General features: G+C 31.0%; 3 protein-coding genes across 3 annotated transcripts; 1 reads left to right on the top strand and 2 right to left on the bottom strand.

Moving 5' to 3' along the window:
* Positions 1-470: 470 nt before the first annotated feature.
* Positions 471-6,817, bottom strand: LOC11421599 (BRASSINOSTEROID INSENSITIVE 1-associated receptor kinase 1). Its single transcript, XM_003593107.4, has 11 exons — positions 6,462-6,817; positions 5,681-5,813; positions 5,524-5,595; positions 4,954-5,097; positions 3,878-3,949; positions 3,679-3,750; positions 3,515-3,591; positions 2,820-2,948; positions 2,380-2,721; positions 1,718-2,112; positions 471-1,133 (listed from the first exon to the last, which is right to left on the bottom strand). Exons 1-11 carry the CDS (start codon positions 6,559-6,561, stop codon positions 810-812), a joined length of 1,860 nt encoding a protein of 619 aa, XP_003593155.1. The 5' UTR covers positions 6,562-6,817; the 3' UTR covers positions 471-809.
* A 1,256-nt stretch (positions 6,818-8,073) lies between these two features.
* LOC120578125 (ATP synthase subunit alpha, chloroplastic) lies at positions 8,074-8,964 on the bottom strand. Its single transcript, XM_039830293.1, has one exon. It carries the CDS (start codon positions 8,962-8,964, stop codon positions 8,074-8,076), a length of 891 nt encoding a protein of 296 aa, XP_039686227.1.
* Positions 8,965-16,709: 7,745 nt separating this feature from the next.
* LOC11418826 (laccase-14) lies at positions 16,710-19,645 on the top strand. The gene is made up of 6 exons (XM_003593104.4): positions 16,710-16,873; positions 16,973-17,124; positions 17,290-17,534; positions 17,849-17,977; positions 18,150-19,103; positions 19,388-19,645. Exons 1-6 carry the CDS (start codon positions 16,745-16,747, stop codon positions 19,516-19,518), a joined length of 1,740 nt encoding a protein of 579 aa, XP_003593152.4. The 5' UTR covers positions 16,710-16,744; the 3' UTR covers positions 19,519-19,645.
* The last annotated feature ends 109 nt before the right edge of the window (positions 19,646-19,754 follow it).

The following is a 19,754-nucleotide window of genomic DNA, read 5'->3' as shown; positions in this document are numbered from 1 at the left end:
ATATTAATTCTACCTTTTATTCTTTCAATTATTTTAAAAATTAATTCTAATTTCTTCTTGTGAGTGTGCCCAAGACTTGTGACAGTCTTGTGACCATGGAAAACTTGCTCCATAGGTTAATTAGGCATACAAACTCTTCTTTCCTGCCATATGTTGAAACTTCACCATACATCAAAATTATTGGTCTACTATCATCACAATGATGTATTTCAGGTTAACTTAATTTTGGTTAAATTGATTGAAAATCTGTTTTCAAGAATGTCAAAATCAATACAAAGATCAGATTTAGTAATATAGTTAGTAGAGAAATTCCAACGAGAAATTGAACAACCAATTCCATTATCTTCCAAACATACTATTTGCTAAGAAAGTGTAATGCCAACCATTATTAAAAGTCAAATACATAGCAACCACTGAAGTACTGTACTACTTATTTTTATTTCCAAGTCAAAAGAAAACAAATTCTAAAATACAATAACGATAAAAATAAAATTGCACATATTTTCATAAAAGCTCTATACTAGTTTCTCATACATACAATGACAAAAGTGTTGGTTGCTTGTGTCCTAAGCTTTATCCTGCAACTTGACAACCCAGTAACAATTACAAACTTTTTTCTTAAATAATCATAACCTGATCAATGACCATGTAACGTGAAGATACAAGATAATTTCAAGAAGATCGAAAGAAAAGATTAAGTAGAAGAGATGGTGAAAAGCATATGCACAAATCATGAAAGTTTATCTCTTTCAGGCAGAGGAAAAAGGATTGTGTATTCACTAGTGGATATGATAGAATCTTCAAACGGATCATCTAGGACCTGAGAGTTCATCTGGCTGGATATGTGAAGTTGAATCTACTACTATCCAATTTGCATTATGGTGATGCATGTGGTTGTTGTTAAAATCTTGTCGGTACGTCTCTTCTTTCTGCCATTGCTCCCATTTTTCGGCCAAACCATCACCTTCTAGCATTCTAACCACCTCAGACATCTTAGGTCTTTCCATAGGGGACCCTTGTGTGCATAGTAAAGCAACTTGGATTAACTGCTCTACCTCATCATCCTCATAATTTCCCTTTAGCTCTGCATCAACAAGTGTTTCCAACTTCTTGTCTTTGAGAAGTCCTTTAACCTGCATTCAAAACAATGTCAGACAAGTTGCTAACAATGATTAGTCATTGGTGTTTATATTACAATGATTAGAAACTGGTATCTATGATTCATAAAACTAATGAATAAACATTGAATTTATTACTTTAGCCTATGGGGAATGGTTTTCAAAACAGAAAAAGTTATAGTACAAGAGACAGACACACATAATAACTGCCTAATTGGTTCAGACCATTCATATTGAACCTCTCTACTGCCTCTCATAAATGTTTACTAATAATTAATAAGAGGTCTGACAAGCCTATGCAATGCAACAATAACCTAAATGGGGTAACCTCCCTTTTAAAATAAGTACAAGGTAAAGTTTTGGTCATTGAAGAAGGGAGTAGGGACTTCCATAAAACATGAATAGAAACAAATATTAAGTATTGAGCAAGGGATAATGATACACTAGATAATGATGCTTGAGCATATAGAACATTGTGAAGAGATCAATGCATGCCATGGTGTTGGATGCAGAACTTAACCAAAAATCACTGTAAACAGACAGTTAACAAAAATTGTTCAAATACTAATGACATGTTTTTAAGATAATTGAAAACCTACCCAATCAAGCAACATAACATCATCATCATTGGCAAGACGTGCTAGATCAAAAGCCCTTTGTCCAGTTATTAGTTCAAGAAGCATCACACCATATCCAAAAACATCAGTCTTTTCTGAAGACTTTCCAGTTGACAGGTACTCAGGTGCTATATGTCCAATCGTACCACGGACAGCAGTAGTAACATGGGTATCTTTGTAATCCATAAGCTTTGCTAAACCGAAATCTCCCACAACTGCTTCAAATTCCTCATCCAACAATATATTTGCAGCTTTCACATCACGATGAATAATCTTAGGGTCACAGTGATCATGCAAGTAAGCAAGCCCTCTGGCAGATCCCAGTGCAATATTCTTCCGCATTGGCCACTCAAGCGGCGGATCAACCTCGTTACGTTCTACAACATCAAAATCAATACACCAAAACACAGTTTTAATATGAAACTGCAAATTTTGATTTTCAACAGTAAGAACGTTCGTTTGTATTTGAAAATTTGAACTATTTACGAATTCCCGTGTTCTGTGTTAATGTAGCTTCCAGATGATATCTAGGAAAGATTAGTTGTTATTTTTTCGATAATAAATCAGAAACATATTTTGCATTAAACATTAGCACTTATAACATCTCTGCCAGAAAAGAATATATGAGAGAAAACATGGGGCACCTCGTAAACATGATGCTACACTTCCATTGGCCATGTAAGGATACACAAGCAAACGTTCAGTAGATGTCATGCAAAATCCACGAAGCCGAAGCAAATTACGATGCACAGCCATACTGATCATTTCCACTTCTGTTTGAAATTGCAGCTCCCCACCTTGTGTACGTTCCTCTTTAAGTCTCTTTACAGCTACAAGTGTGCTATCAGCCAAGCGTCCTTTATAAACCTTTCCGAATCCACCTCTACCTAGAATATTTTTGTTACTGAAGTTATCTGTTGCTACTAGCAGCTCACGTAGAGAAAACCTTTTAAGTTGACCAAGGTGAACTTCGGGATCCTCCTCAGCTACAGGGGTAAAAGACAAAATGTTGGTTCATCGGTAATAAATATATAATGCAGCATTTGTCAACATGTATAACCATGTTTTATGTTATTTAACTAACCAGGAACGTCAAAGAAATGATCCTGTGGTTTTCTTTTTCGCCAATAAGCAAGTGCAATTGCAGGAGCGGCAAACAACAGAGCAGCACCAGCAGCAACTCCTCCAGCAATAGCTCCAGTATTACTACCACCTGCAAAAAGGATTAAAAGTTTAATAATAAATATAACTTGAAACAATAAATTGTCACAGAATAAAAAATAAAAATGTTTAATACAATTGTGTTTCGAAAAAGCCACATAGTCAATGACTATCAATTATAACATCATTTATCCTTGTTCTTTGGAGGAAAAGGGGCAAAAGAGATAATGGTAGGTAAGATAAGAAAAAAGGTTAGAGGTGGATTCTAAAAGAAACAGTGGCAAAGTACAAGTGAAATAGAAAACTTGTTTCGTATAGCCTCAATTTTAAGAGTTGTAGAAAACCATCCTTAGCTTTTGTTTTACAGCTCAAACTTTTAGGTCAAGTGGTTTTTTAACATAACATCGATTTCAAGTTGATCTAGTTTGATTATTTTTCCGTCTTAAATCAAATTTTTGGAAAAAGTTGAGTCTAACTTGAATTCAAGAGAGTTGTGAGCAAGCTAGGGTTATATTCTGAATTGAAGCTTTCAGTTCAAGTTATTCTTTAACAATTTTTTGGAAAGGGTTATTCTTTAACACTTGAAAATAATTCAATTAAAAACAGACATCAATGAACCTGAAGAAGTTGGTGCTGGTGGAGAAAGTGGTGCGGGAGCGTTTTTTGGTTGTATCAAGCGACGATTATTTTGATAACTGTAAAGTGGAACACATGCCATTAGCAAAGTTTCAGGTCAACCGTCAACAACAAGACCAAATAAGAAAATAATTATCTGCACCGACCTGATAGGAGTAAATAATGAAAATGAACCATTCACTGGGACAGTTCCTTCTAGATCGTTGTTTGAAAGATCGCTGTATTCCAAGATGGCCGTTGTGTCAATTTACACATGGAAATATATGAATCTAGTATAAATAGGAAATAGGATTCTACTTTAACTCTATAACTCATGACAAATCAAAATAAAGGAGTAACACTCACAGAACTTGCAGCGAAGAAACATTTGTCAAAGACATGGGAATGTGGCCAGTCAAGGTGTTATTATTGAGACGCCTGTTTTGGAGAGCAAGATGAATAATTAGTTTGTGATATACAACTGATAAAGTAGAATAATAAGCCATGATGTGCAACTAGTTATCAAATGCATGAAAAGAGTGTGTTTACTAGCATAGGAAGGAAAGATATCAAATATCTACCATGCAAAGCGAATTTGTCAAAAATGAAAATTATATCTCACTCAAGGCCAAATGCAAATTAGATAATCGTACTAGAAATTTTTACACATCTGGTTGTGCAAAATGCAAATTCCATTTAATTGCAATAAAAAGAAAAGAAGAAAAATTGCACGAAAAGACCATGCAAACAATTGAGCGCCGGTCCTGTTAGAATATATGAAACTAATCTTATAAGATAGACTGAAATAAACTGAAATATTGTAACATAATATCAAGATATCATCATAAGATCAGAATAATATTGTAACATATTTTGTAACAAGTCCTTTAAAATATCATGGGGCTCATAGCTTTAATTATTTGAAATGAGGAATGGGGATTATTACATGTAATCAGGATTATTTGATAAAAAAATCAGATATGGTTATGCTAAATCAAGCTTATCTATAAACCAGTAAAATAAGAAACTTAAGCAGGCTTCACCACCTCCTTAGCCCATAAGTGTGCATACAAATAAATAGCTATTGTGTTGAATTGGTTGCATCTTTGATAGCCAGATATTGAGACGAGTTGGCACATAATCACACTATTGAAACAAGTAATAATAACCACGACCAGCAGCAAAAACAAAAATAGGACTATGCTTCTTTTCTTTTTTTTTTTTGACAAAGGACTATGCTTTTTTAGACGTGCATTTTTGTATATTACATTTTTGCTGGAAACGAAATGGTCATGCTGTAGAGACTCTAAAATCTACCGCATATTGCGTCGGGAAGCAAAACAAATAGGATGCTGAACAAAGTAAAGGAAGACAAAACAATTGAAACCAACATAAATAAATTTTATAGATCAAAGATATGAGAATAAGGAAAGTATGCATACAGGAACCGTAGTTTTAGAAGCTTGCCCAATGTAGTCGGTATGGTACCACTTAAATGGTTCAAGTAAAGATCCAAGCTCACCAAGTTTGTCAAATTTCCTAGCTCTTCTGGGATTTTTCCTGTTATATTATTACTATAAAGTTCCCTGCCATTGAAAGGGGAAGAAAGTTCATATTTGTACAAACAAAAAAGTCCAACAAATAATTGAAAGGTGAAAAATCATATTCATGTGATTTGTACGAACTAGCTGATATGTTGTGAACGTGACAGGACAAACCAAAATAGGTAGCCATGTATACAGTGAATTTTATAATCTTTCCTTCGGAAATTTAGACAACTATCTTCAAAACCCAGATGATATCAAGGAAAGCTTATGAAGATATATAAAGTTTCATGATTCAGTCTTCAATGATAAAAGAAATGGTAGCAGGCAGTACAGTCCTCACTTATATAGATTGAGACTTTCTACAGTTCTAAAATACAAGAGTATCACTCAAGAAACAAGGTTGATCTTAATCTGCTCATAAACAGTCAAATTACTCAACACCAACATATCTGAATCACAACTTACAAGTACTGTAAATTTGAGAGATCACCCAGTTGTGAAACCAGTGTACCAGAAAGTTCCGCATTTCCAAGATCACTGTTCAAATGCACACAAAAAAAATTCACTACATAGACAAACATTCACATTCATAAAACACAGTAAAAATGACATATCAACTTACACACGGGTTACACTGTTATCACCATTGCATGTAACATGAAACCACGTGCAAGGATTGACAAGGGTAGCATCCCAACTTTGAAGAACATTGTTAGGATCATTCAAGTTGCTCTTCAATGCATTCAGTGCATCACCTGTGCTAAAAAGAACCAATCTTCAGTTGCAAAATAATAACTTGTTTAGAGTAGGATACCAAGTAAGCACGAGGTTCAGGGTTCAAACCCTGAAAACTAACATTATCATATCTATAAAAAGTAAGCGTTGGCAACCACTATGCAATGTGAAATAATGATACACCGAGGACCGTAACATGAACCCCAATTTTCACTAATCAGACTTATTAGCATACACTTAAATACTAGGCTAACTAATATAATGAAGTCCTGTAGATTATGTCACGCGGTATTACCATCAATTCTGGTCATCTGTGAATTCCATAAGTTTTGGATTAAGCACTCACCACTAAACAATCAAGATATGAAATTAGTGATGCAGAAAACCATCACCATATATGAAATTTCCTATAATTCTTCAATCATATGATCCTATCTATAGAATATTTGAGTTGGAATATTCCTAAAAGCTACTATGATGTCATCTCCAGTATAATTCTTCAATCAAACATATGAACAGTAACAATAAAGCTAAAGGGCAACCTAGTATAGATCAAAACTAGGTGAATAATTTTCCTAATCATAGTAAAGTAAAGCACATATAGAAACATTTATGAAACAATCAAATAAAGGCTTAATATAGTAAATACCAAAGTAACCACCACCCACCTTCAACATTAGAAGAAGCTTTAAGCACCAAATCAAACACCAAAATAGCCCAAAAAAGAAACAAAGTTTTAGAAGAAGATGATGAAGTCACTTGTTCCATTTTTCTTCAACTAGAACAACACAACTTCATAATCATTCATATACAATTGATTTGATTGGTTAATAACAAAAACAAACCCTTTATTGATCTAAACAATACAAATCATCAAACTACACAATACTTTGACCACGTTGACCAAATGAAAAATGGTTAGTGAAGTTGATAATTTGATGAAAATTGAATGATGGGTAGGTTCAAAATTTGTTCTTTATTTGTTGGTAGTGTTGTTGGGTTGGAATGGAAGCAAAAAGATGAGATGGGTATGGGTAGTTTGAGGTGAAAATGCAGAGAAAGAAAGAAGAGTTTTTTAGAGAGAGAAAGAGAAGGTTAAGGAGAAGAAGAGAAAGAGAAAGCTGGGGTCAACGAATGTTGCATCCTTTCTTTACTCAGAAATTTCCTCTACTCTTTTTGGTCCAACACCATATCTCACAAATGTGGAGATTAATTTCTCGAGTCGAGCCGAGTAAAATCATAATGGATAATAAAATGATAAAGTTTTCTTTTGATTGATAGATTTAATATTGATTGATTCTTATAGTTGAATTTGAATGTTGACTTTTGGTAAAGCTGAAATAGACACTTATTATATCGAGTGTTCTTAGATATTTTTTCTTTAACTTTCGTTTGATGCGAAAGAATCGAATATCTTAACACATAATTGGAGTCTAACCTCTCGAAGCAAGTTAAACTATATGTTGGTAAAAAAATTGTCAAAAAATTTTGCATTGATGGAAGAGAAGGTTAAAATCTCAGCGAAATGTTTTTGGATGTTTTCTAAGTTAGCATTTCCTTTTAATTATAAATAATTTTGTAAAAAAAATTTATGTTTTATCAAAAGTCAATTTACAATTTTAATGCATCATTAATGATTTTTTTTTTTTTTACAAAGCTAACAAAAGAGAAAAACAACAAAAACAAGAAAGAGGATTTCTAATTCATCCGACCGCATTAACAAATCATTAATGATTTGTTTCTTATCATACAATTACCATTTATTACTATTTTTTCTTTCTATTTCTTTAAAAAAAATCATATTATTAATAAAAGATAATTTTGTATTTCTTTAAAAAAATCATATCATTAATAAAAGATAATTTTATAAATCAATCATGAGTATTCTTCTTTTTCTTTCTTTTTTTTATTAAAATTAAATTGAATAATTGTGATTTTTATTTGTTAATATGATAATGATGATTAATGAAGGGTGAATAATTAATGAGAAATATGATTAATTAAGAGGAGAAAGAGTAGAGTCAAAGATGCACGCATGCACGGCTGTGACTTGTCCCCACAGCACTTCTGCTTCCATGTAAGAAGAAAGAAAGAACCTTTCAATGTTCAAACGTTAAAACAAGATAAAGTAACTCTTACTCTCTCCGTTTTGAAATGAGTGTTGTTTTAGTCAATTACATATATATTAAAGAATGGAATTTTACCAAATTATCCTAATCAACTATTGGTTTGTTTCTCATTAAAGAAAAAATAATATTTTGGAAGTAGTGTAACATACTATTAATTGAAGGGTATAATTGAAAAGAATAAGTTATTATTCCATTGAAAACTGAAAGTGATACTATCTCTGTCCCTAATTATAAGACCATTTTGAGGAAAAAATTGTCCCTTGATAGAAGATATGATTTCGTTAAATTTAGGTTTACTCGTTTTTAAATAAGCCCTTAACTCAACGAGAAATTTTCGTACCTGGTCAATTTCTAATGAATCAATATAACCATTCGTTCCAGTATATATAGTTATTATCTGTTCTTCCACAGTGAGAGGAGCTGATTGGGATTGTTTAAGCAACCCATTCAATCGTTGACCTCTTGCCAATTGATTTTGCGTAGCTTTATTGAAATCAGAAGCGAATTGTGCAAAAGCTTCTAATTTTGCAAATTGTGCCAATTTCAATTTTAATTTACCAGCTACCTGTTTCATGGCTTTAATTTGAGTCGCCGATCCAATTCTGGAAACGGAAATACCCACATTAATAGCTGGTCTGATTCCAGCATTGAATAGATCGGCAGATAAAAATATTTGGCCATCTGTAATGGAAATTAGATTAGTAGGAATATAAGCTGAAACATCTCCTGATTGGGTCTCAACTATTGATAAAGCAGTCATACTTCCTTCACCTAACTGAGAACTTAATTTAGCGGTTGTTTTCAAAAGACGATAATGTAAATAAAAAATATCCATGGGATACGCTTCGCGACCTGGTGGTCTTCGTAATAGAAGAGACATTTGGCGATAAGCTTGTGCTTGTTTTGAGGGATCGTCATAAATGATTAAAGTGTGACGTTCACGGTACATAAAATATTCAGCCAGAGCTGCACCTGTATAAGGAGCGAGGTATTGTAATGTAGATGGAGAATTTGTTGTTTTAGCCACTATAATAGTGTACATTAATTATTTCTTTACATGCATGCCCTATTTATTATACATATTTTTCTTCAATCAACAATAAATAGCATATGGAAAACATAAACTAACTCTCTCTCTTAAGCATAAAATTGTAAAAACAATAGTGATTACAAATAACTTTAATACAAATATCTACTTTCTTAATTCCCGTAATTTTAACAAAAGGGTCTTATATATAGGGACGGAGGTAGTATTCATTTTGAAACAATTTTTTTTTTGCTAAAACGACACTCATTTTAAAACGGACGGAGTACTATTTATATCACTCATGTGCCATATCATTGGATCCATTTAAAGACCATATTTACCTAAGACCGACATAAGTATACCTACTTACATACATGTTGATTTCTACTTAGTTTGAATCATTTTTGACAAAAAAAAATGATATTCATTCATTCAAATCGATAAAGTACATCAGATACAAACATCACTAAAAACGTAAAGGTGAATCTGCAAACAAACTCACAACACCCAAGTTAATAGCATACAACGACAAAATGCCTACAAATAATATGATAAAACCTAAATCACCGAAATACCCATGCTTCCGGATCTGCAACGTTGACGTCCAAATCATTGCTTGAATTTGTAATTGATTGATGTAGATCTTTCAATAGAAACTGGACAAACACCGCGACAAGACGCGAAATCAAACGCTGCACAAGACGACGAACAACATAACACCGCACTTAGACGACGAAATCACAAAAAACACAAAAAAAATAAAATTGATAGATGTGAAAACCACTTATTTAGATTGAAAGAAAAGGGGGAAAAAAAAGATGTAGAGGGGTGATTCTATATCAAAAAAATGACCTAAAACCACCCCTCCTCGATGAACGAAGGAGAAAGAAAGTTTAGCGAGAAGTTGGAGTTTCTCTCACTAGAAAACTAAGATCGACTTTTTAGATTAATCATATGCTACGTAGTTTGAATCTTGTTGCCAGAATTTAATTCTGATTTGCAAATCACAATCCCGTTCCAAATTATTAAATGTTATTTTTACTTTTTTTCTTCAAATTATTTATCTCTTTTATACTCTTAATATCAATAAAACATTTATTAATATTTTTCATTAACATATTCTTATCTATTGCACCACAAAAGAAAAAATCAATTATTACTCCACTAATTATAATTAATAATAATATTTAATAAATAAAATATATTTTACCATTAAATTAACATCGTTAATCACTCCTTTATTGTAAAATTCAAAAGTGACATCTAATTGAAGACATGATAAGTATAATTTTGTCTTTAAATATAACATTGTTTTGTTGTCCTATTTATAAGAGTTTTTTTACCAATATATTCTTAATTTACAAAATATAAAATTTTATTTAGTCGCGGCTACTCAACTATTTTGGTTGTTGTCTTTCTTATGCCGAAATGAATAAACAAATACTCCATCCGTCTCAAATTGTATGTCATTTTAGAAAAAATATTTGTCCTAAATTGTATATCGCTTTACAATACTAATGAAAAATTAATGTTACTTTTCTTATTATATCTTTGACTATTTATTACTCTCTCTTCTTTCAATTCCTTAATTTATCTTTCCCATATCATTTATTGAGGACAATTTTGTAAAACAACTCATAATATCTCTTTCCCACACAATATTAATTACATTTCTTAATATGTATGAAATGCCCAAAACGTCATACAATTTGGGACGGATGAAGTTATATTCTTTGGTCAAAATAAATAAACGGATGGAGCGAGCAATGATTTTGATCATTGAATGTGTGAAATACTATCATTATAATATTTTATTATATCACAATATTAAATATCAAACACATCCTTATTGTTAGTTGTTTTGAGTTTAGTTAGTCATTTTCATCTTTAAATATGTTTTATACTATCACTCAAATTAGTTCATAAATAACAAACAAATATAATATTTGATGATGCATTTACAATTTTAATATATCACGTATTACAATAATAGTGCATCACATATTTCAAAAAAAGTAAAATAATAGTGCATCACACGTTCAATGATCAAGTTATTAATTATTTAGTCTAAAAAGATATTAAGTTCTTGTCTTTCTTCCTTTCCATTTTCTTACTTTCTTTTTTCCTTTTGATAATAGTCAATTGTTTTACTTACTTTCCCCGTTCTCGCTTACCCTTTTTATAGGGATATATATTATTTAAATTTTAAAGCTTGTCTCAAGTTTTTTTTTTTTTTTTTTACAAGTTTGTCTCAACTTTGAAAAATACTATTACTAAGCATTACTTTGAATCCTCTCAAAAGAATCATCACCTTTGAAAAAACAATAAGTGTTACTTTAATGCTTTTCGCCAACAAAAAAAGAAACTTCGAATAATACTCTAAGCATTACGTATCATGTGATACATATGGCTTTAATAATTTATTTTCCTACAATTTTTTAAAGGAATTTATTTTTCTATATGAATTGTTTCAATATTAACATTTTAATATTGTTTATTAGGTTTTCACTCTCTCCCGTGGGCTAAAACTAAATTTAATATATAGTACATTTACTTGTGTATTTGTTTAACTAGATTTTGTTAAATTTACGGCGTCTTGGATTTTTTTAACAAACATTAAGAGGAGTTATAAATAAAATAAAGAAAAAAATATTTGAGGAGGAAGTCCTTATTAACTATTGACCGTTAGTCATTGTCATAAAAAAAAAAAAAACTATTATTTTGAAAGTAGTGAATAGAATTGATAAATCATTTTAAATTAGAGGGTAGAGTGTTGATCATTTGATCAAAAAATGAGTTAAGAATCATAGATAGATAATTGTATTTGAATAATTTTGTTGGTATTTTACCTTTTTTTTTACTAAATAAAAGTGAAAAGAATCATTGCTACTCTCTAGAATCAGAAAACGTGGCATTAAAAATAGGCAATCGATGTAGGGCGTTCCTAGCCCACAATTTCTCTACACCCCTTCTACAATATTTTAATTCTTTCTCTCTTTCTTAAATATTCTCTCTTTCTTTATCATCTCTTAATTTTCCCTTATTAATTTTGTTGAAGAAGAATGTATGCATGAGAGCATCCAAGTCCAATAGTTGTAGGCTTTTCTAGTTTTATCAATGTGCTCTTTTTTCGTTTGACAAGTTGTAAGTACGCTCTAGGTAATATATAAGGTCGTTCCAATAAAATAGGAGGTTCGGTTCTATTTTTAAAATAGGTTCGAGTAAAACAAAAATATATTTTTTTATGTGTAGTTAAATTTCATTAAAAAGTCAAAATCAGAAGAACTTTTAAACATGAAACAAAACAAAATAAAATTAAGTGAAAGAGAAGTGAAATTTACCTAACGGTGTCATTTGGAATGTCACTCATACGTCATAGGAAAGGAAAAAATGAATAGTTTATGCGAAAAAGAAATAATTGTTGTGATTCTTTCAATGAAATAGCTTTACAAATTGACTGATTAAGTGATTATACAAATTGATGGTGGTTTGATAGCATCAAATTATGTCTAAAAAGTAGAACTAGAGTCTAGAAAAAACTCATACGTGTACTGAAGAAGAAAAAAAAGTAACATGTAATTTTTTAATTTTAATGGGGGTGGGTATTATAATTTTTTTGAGACCCATAGTATTTGGAGGCTCGGTTCTGTAGAACCTCTTGCACTCCCGAGGATTGGCCCCGGTAATATATCATATAAATAGTTAGTATTCATTGTTGCATTGTAATGTGTGTCACATTTGTAAAATTAAATTGTTTTAAAATGAATGTTTATTTTCACATTTGCTTGTTCAAAAAAAAATGTTTATTTTCACATTTTATTATATGAAGGTTTAAAAAAAAAAATTGGTCCTCTAAATATTATGATTTTGTGATGTTGATCTTTAACTTTTTTGAGCGATTTTACTTTTTTATATATGATATGATTTATTGATGTGACGTCCAATTCTCATTGTTAGCGTGATTTCTAAGTCAAAATCATTTACTTTGTATTTATAATAAATGTGAATACAATAATACTTAAATAAGATTAATTTAATAAAATTATTATATTTCTTTCATTTATAACTTCTTAATTTGTGTGAAAAATCAAACGTGATACTCATAATAGGTCATAAAGAGTATTATATAATTAAGTTTCTTTTAGAAAAGTTCAACAACTAAGGCTATATAGTGTGTCTTCGCCCATGAGCAAATATATTATACAATTAAGAGTGTTAATGGGTCATGGTAGCGGGCAAATATGACGGTTATGAAGGGAGAGACAGTAGCCTTACTCGAGGTAATTTGATTTGCTGATGCAAACAGATGGGACTGGGTTGTCTTCGAGTCTGACTCATCTACTCTAGTTCAAGCTCTATTGTCTCTGGACTATGGTGATTCAGAATTCTATGCTATTGTTTCTAGTATTATTTATCAATTATCTTTACATTCCAACTTCGAGGTGAAGTTTGTTAGGAGACAAGCGATCATAGTTTAGCTAGGGCAGGCTGTTCTTGGGCTAGTCACCGTATTTTTTTATTCTTATCCTTCTTGTATTGAACATTGATTGATTAATGATAATAGTTAACTTTGTTTCGGTAAAAAAAAACAAAAAAAGAGCGTCCATGGGTCGAGTTAGATATGATATCTTTTAGGCAAATTCGTTATCCAGTTCGATCAAATTTTATTGGTTTGACCCTTGGTCGGGTCATTGAGTCCATGCAAAATAATTTTGAAAAAGTCTCAAAATAAATATAAGGGATAGTAATCATTTTAGTCCATGAATGTGTAACAAGTTGGTACAATAGTCCCTAAATATATCAAAATTTCAAAATATTCTCTTATTGTGCACTTTATTAATCAAAATAGACCCTGACATTGAAATAGTTCCTCAACGCTAACATTAACTCTGACATTGAAATAGTTCCTCAACGCTAACATTAACTCTATTTATACAGAGACTGATATGATAGTAATTAAATATTTATAAAGACTAATATAACGATAAATAAGTATATTGAGAGATAAATATGACAATATTAACAAGATATTTTATAATGATAACTGTCATACCAATATTAGAAACATTGAATTTTATAATGATATTACTTTTACAAGTCACATAATTATTTTTACAATAACAAACCATGTTAAACTCTTTGCCAAATGATTTAATTCATATACACTTGGTGAAGAAAAAAAAATTACAATGTCGACTAATAATAATAATCAAATCATTTGAAACATATGACTTTTATCAACTTCTTACACTTAGACTGAGACTATTAAACGAACTATTTGCCAAATACTTAGAAAACACTTGCAAACATGTGTGTCAAGAACTTTGAACAAAAAGTTGAAATTGATAGAAATAGACACCTTAAAAAAAGGAAACAAGAAGAAGCACACATTGAGAGAGAAAGAGGGTGTAGACAAATAAACACAGGGATCTTCCATGAATATGGACAAATATTTGACTGCAGAAAAATAGGTAAAGAGTGTAGCTAGCTTCCTCATATAGTTATTGCTATATGCAACAATTTGTCAAGAATTGGACCATATGATATTCTACTCTAAAAATCCAAGTAAACCATTGGACCAAGTAAAGAGAATGTACGTCATATCAACTCACTAATTAACGGTTTAATAGTAGTAATACTCTGACCAAGTCATTGCAATGCACATGGTTGACTGTCACAATTAGTTAGGAAACAAATATCTAGTTACCAACTACTCCATTTCATGTTGCTCCTGTATTAAGAAAAAAATGCTAACAAATGTATATGTTAATGAACTAAAAATAAATATATTATATTGAAATTTGGGTTTAAAAGAAAAAATTTAAAATTTAAAATAATGTTTATCTTGCACAAGAAAAAAGAGATTAAGTTTTTATCTTTAGTTCTTTAAACATGTATCTTAAAGTATTTGTAAGCAAGAAATTACAATCTAATTAATTTAACATGTATTTAAAACTTTATCAAACTTCAAAAGAAATTTTTCTTTTCTAAATTAAGCTTGTTTGAAAAAGTTTTAATCTATTTTTTTTAGGAGAAATGTTTTACTTAGGGACAAACACAATGTAAAAGGTTTGAGCACACTCACACAAATGCTTTTTCTTTTAAAAATAAATTGGCTTAATGATGTGACTAATTTATTTATCATTTAATTTTATTTATTGTTGTATCTATGTAAGACTTTCTCTTCTCTAATTACACCTCCCACACACACTCCCATACACTTGGTGCTTGGGCACATTGAAGAGTATATTTTAGGCTTCCACACTGCTTAACAATAAAAAGAGAAATGATATTTAAATATTCATTTTATGATAATTTTTGTGACAATTTTTTCTCTCATACTTACATTACTTTTTAATTTATCTCTCTATTGCTTTAGTTTTTGTACAAATGCCTATTTTTTTCTTTATAAATTATGGTTGTCCTATAAATTATCAACTAAATAATTGTTCAAATAACACTTCTAAGATAAAAAATAAAAAAAAAGATGAGATAATATACTAGGTGGTTGACAACTTTTTTTTTTGACAAAAACAAAATGATATTCATTCATTCAAATCGATAGATTACATCAGATACAAACATCGCTAAAAACGTTAAAGGTGAATCTGCGAACAAACTCACAACACCCAAGTTAATAGCATTAAACGGTAAAATGCCTACAAATAATCTGATAAAACCTAAGTCACCGAAATTCACATGCTTCCGGATCTTCAACGTTGACGCCCAAATCATTGGTTGAATTTGTAATTGACTGATGCCGATCTTTCAATAGGAAATAAACAAACACCGCGACAAAACGCGAAATCAAACGCCGCACAAGACGAAGAACAACACAACGTCGTACTTAGACGACGAAATCACAAAAAAAAAAAATCTTGATATGTGTGAAAATCACTTATTTAAATTGAAAGAAAAGGGAAAAAAGATGTAGAGGGGTGATTCTAGATCAAAAAATAACCTAAAACCACCCTACGAAGGAGAAAAAGTTTAAAGAGAAGTTAGAATTTCTCTCACTAGGACGGACTAATTTTTATGTTTCCTCTCCAGGTGGTTGACAACTTAGGTTGTCCAAATATCTTTTTCTCATTTTTTAAACAATAACCTTCTCCATCTCTTTTCATTCTCACCTACTCTCACTCTACTCTAGTTTATTTTTAATTATTAATAAATATATTTAATTCATTCAAAAAATAAAAGTATTTTTAATATATTAGCTTTTGGGTAATGATTTAGTTTCCTTTTAAAATTTTCAGTTTCCTTTTATGAAGTTTGAATATTCAGACTAACTATGTTAATTAATTTCATAGGTAAGACAGTTAAAACAAATTTCAATTTTTTGCTAAAGAAGATAAAGCAAATTTCATTTTGTCAAAAAAAAAAGTTAAATCAAATTTCATACTTAATATTATAAGAATAATCCAAAAAAGGCTTGATAAGATTCCCAGTTACATTACACCAAAAAAAAAAATCATCGGTTATAATCAATTGAGATTGAATGTAGCAGAAGAGACTAGACTTTCACAACGAAGTGAATCAATATTCAAATCTCAACCAAAAAAGGTAGAGAGAATGTACAACAACGGAAAAACTTATCACAGAAGGTAAATTTGTGAGCAAAATCTTTATAGTCTCAAAAGGAAAATAAAAAATTGTATAGAAGGTAAATTGTTGAGTTTATTACAGAATCGAAAAACATAATTATAATAAAGAAAATTCTAAAAAGAATTGCCCTTTTTATTTTTGAAGGGAAAATGAATTTCCCTTATAAGTATAAACATTTGAGACCATAGCAATGTCATATGATTCTAGCCAAATGATGGTCTCCAACAAGTTCAAGACCTTAAATTTTTTTGCACTCTCTATACTTTATGTTTATCTGATTCATACTGCAAATGGAAAAGTTCATCATCACAAGTTTGTGGTATGTGTTTCTTAATTTCTCTTCTCTATCACAGTAATTAATGATGATGGTGGTAACGCACAATTAATTTGTAAATAAAACTATTTGTGTTTTCTGCAGGTAAAATCTTCATCTTTCACAAGACTATGTAGTACCAAGAACATCTTGACGGTAAATGGGGAATTTCCAGGTCCAACATTGAAAGCTCATAGAGGAGATACGCTTATAGTCAAGGTTTATAACCAGGCAGATTATAACATAACAATACATTGGTATGTGTCTTCCCAAACCATATAATTTGTACAATTTTTTTTAGCTTTAGTTTAAACATTTATCTAGTAATTTGACATGTACCAAAGTTATTTATCAATGGTGCACATGTATGTATCTAAGCATCGTGGTCTAGTATATGATTAATTGGAAGTGTTTGATTGCAGGCATGGAGCAAGACAAGTGAGGAATCCATGGTCAGATGGACCTGAATACATAACACAATGCCCAATTAAATCAGGAAATATGTTCAAACAAATTATACATTTGACCACAGAAGAAGGAACAATATGGTGGCATGCACATAATGGTTGGGCAAGAGCTACAGTTCATGGGGCTGTCATCATTTATCCCAAACATGGACACACTTATCCCTTTCCTAAACCTCATGCTGAGGTTCCAATTATACTAGGTTCTCACTCCTTACCCTTTTATTTTAATGGCTTAATACAACTTTAATCCTTTTATTTTGTCTCATTTAAGATTTTGGTCCTTAATTTTGACCTTTCCTCCTACTATGAAACTTGAGGCTAGCTGAATTTTGATAATATAACAAATAACAACTTAATTCATGGCATGACATTGTGTAAGCAAATTATCACTTACTAGTATTGACTAATTTTAGTTTTATCAAAACTTAAATTAATCTATATCACAAATACAAGTTATACAACAAAATTTGATTATTAGTTCAATTCCTATATTGACATTTTCATTATTGTGTAGGAGAGTGGTGGAAAGAACAAGTAATGGAAATTCCAAATGTAGCAAACAAAACTGGAGGAGAACCAATTCTATCAAATGCATATACCATAAATGGTCAACCTGGTTATCTATATCCCTGCTCCAAAAAAGGTCCACCCCCCTCCTACGCTATCAATCATATTTTAACGAATCAAAGAGTGTGTGTCAAAGGATGTGCCGTTAACATTCCTCTTTGTCGGTCTATATAATTATTAAACTCTACATATGTTATGTATAAAAAAATTCTTACCCTAACATTAATTTTTTCTTGTGATATTCATAGATACTTTCAAGATGATTGTGGACTATGGAAAAACATATCTTCTTCGAATAATCAATGGAGTAATGGATGAAGAACTTTTCTTTGCCATTAAAAATCACAAATTGACAGTAGTTGGTAAAGATGGATTATACTTAAAACCAATAAAAACAGATTACATAATGATCACACCTGGCCAATCTATGGACATTCTAATGGAAGCAAATCAACCTCTTGGTCATTATTTCATGGCTGCAAGATCATACTCTAGTACTTTTGGTGCTGGTTTTGATAACACAACCACAACAGCTTTACTTATATATACTGATTCTCATCACCATCATCACAAAAAAAAGCCAATTCTTCCTCAACTTCCTCCTTACAACAAAACACAAGCATCGACTAGCTTTACAAAGAAATTCAGAAGCCTTGCTACAAAAACTCATCCAATAAATGTTCCTACAGAAGTTGACACACATTTGTTGTTCACAATTTCTGTTAATTTGCTCAACTGTACTCAAGATAAACCCTGCACCGGTCCGTTCGGAAAAAGGTTTGCAGCTAGTGTGAACAACATTAGTCTAGTGCATCCATATATTGATTTTCTAAGTGCCTATTATTATAAAATCCCTGGTGTATTTGAAATGGATTTTCCAAGAATTCCAACAAGGGAATTCAATTACACAGCTGATAAGTTACCAGAATATTTTTTGAGTACATCATTTGGCACAAAGGTGTTGGTTTTGGACTATGATGCAAGTGTTGAGCTTGTACTGCAAGGGACTAATGTGTTAGCAAGTGATAATCACCCTGTTCATTTGCATGGATATAGTTTCTATGTAATTGGTTGGGGTTTTGGGAATTTTGATCCTAAAAATGATCCTAAAAACTATAATCTTATTGATCCACCAGAGGAAACTACAGTTGGAGTACCAAATAATGGTTGGGTTGCTATCAGATTCAGGGCTGATAATCCAGGTGAAGTTTTTCAAACATTTCATTTATTTTAATAGTAAGTTTTTCAAAATTTATTCATATTGAAATTTATCGCAGAATATTTGATTTTAGTCTTTCACGAACGAATTTTAGTGTAAATAAATTTTACAAGAGCTAAAATAAATCACCAAAGATCAAAAGCAAAATGTGATATATTTGCAAAGACTAAAAATAAAAATAATATACTTCTTCTATGACTAAAAACGTATTTAAACCAAATCAAAGTTATAACATTGTATTTGATTTGTATGTATTAATATGATCAGGTATGTGGTTGCTGCATTGCCACATAGAACGACATGCTACTTGGGGAATGAGTATGGTGTTTCTGGTGAAAGATGGTCCTAATCCTCAGACACAAATGCTTCCACCCCCTAGGGATTTACCCAAATGTTAAGACTTGTTGTAGTTAATTATAGTCTAATTTATGTACCAATGTAGTAATATTTAGCTTCAAAAATGAAGAGGGATATAATCTTGTTATTGTGTTTGATTCAAAAGTGGAAAAGGAGCTCAAATATGAATATTGATGATCGAAAAGAGGTGTCATTGTCCTCCTTATTTTCTCATTGATCACTTGATCAGTGGTGTTCTCACCATAATTGTTCATTGAGGGCACTAGTGTTTGAAGCC

This window comes from Medicago truncatula, chromosome 2, assembly GCF_003473485.1.
Source record: "Medicago truncatula cultivar Jemalong A17 chromosome 2, MtrunA17r5.0-ANR, whole genome shotgun sequence".
In the NCBI taxonomy this organism is placed as follows: Eukaryota; Viridiplantae; Streptophyta; class Magnoliopsida; order Fabales; family Fabaceae; genus Medicago; species Medicago truncatula.
This window is presented reverse-complemented; position numbering and strand designations above follow the sequence as displayed.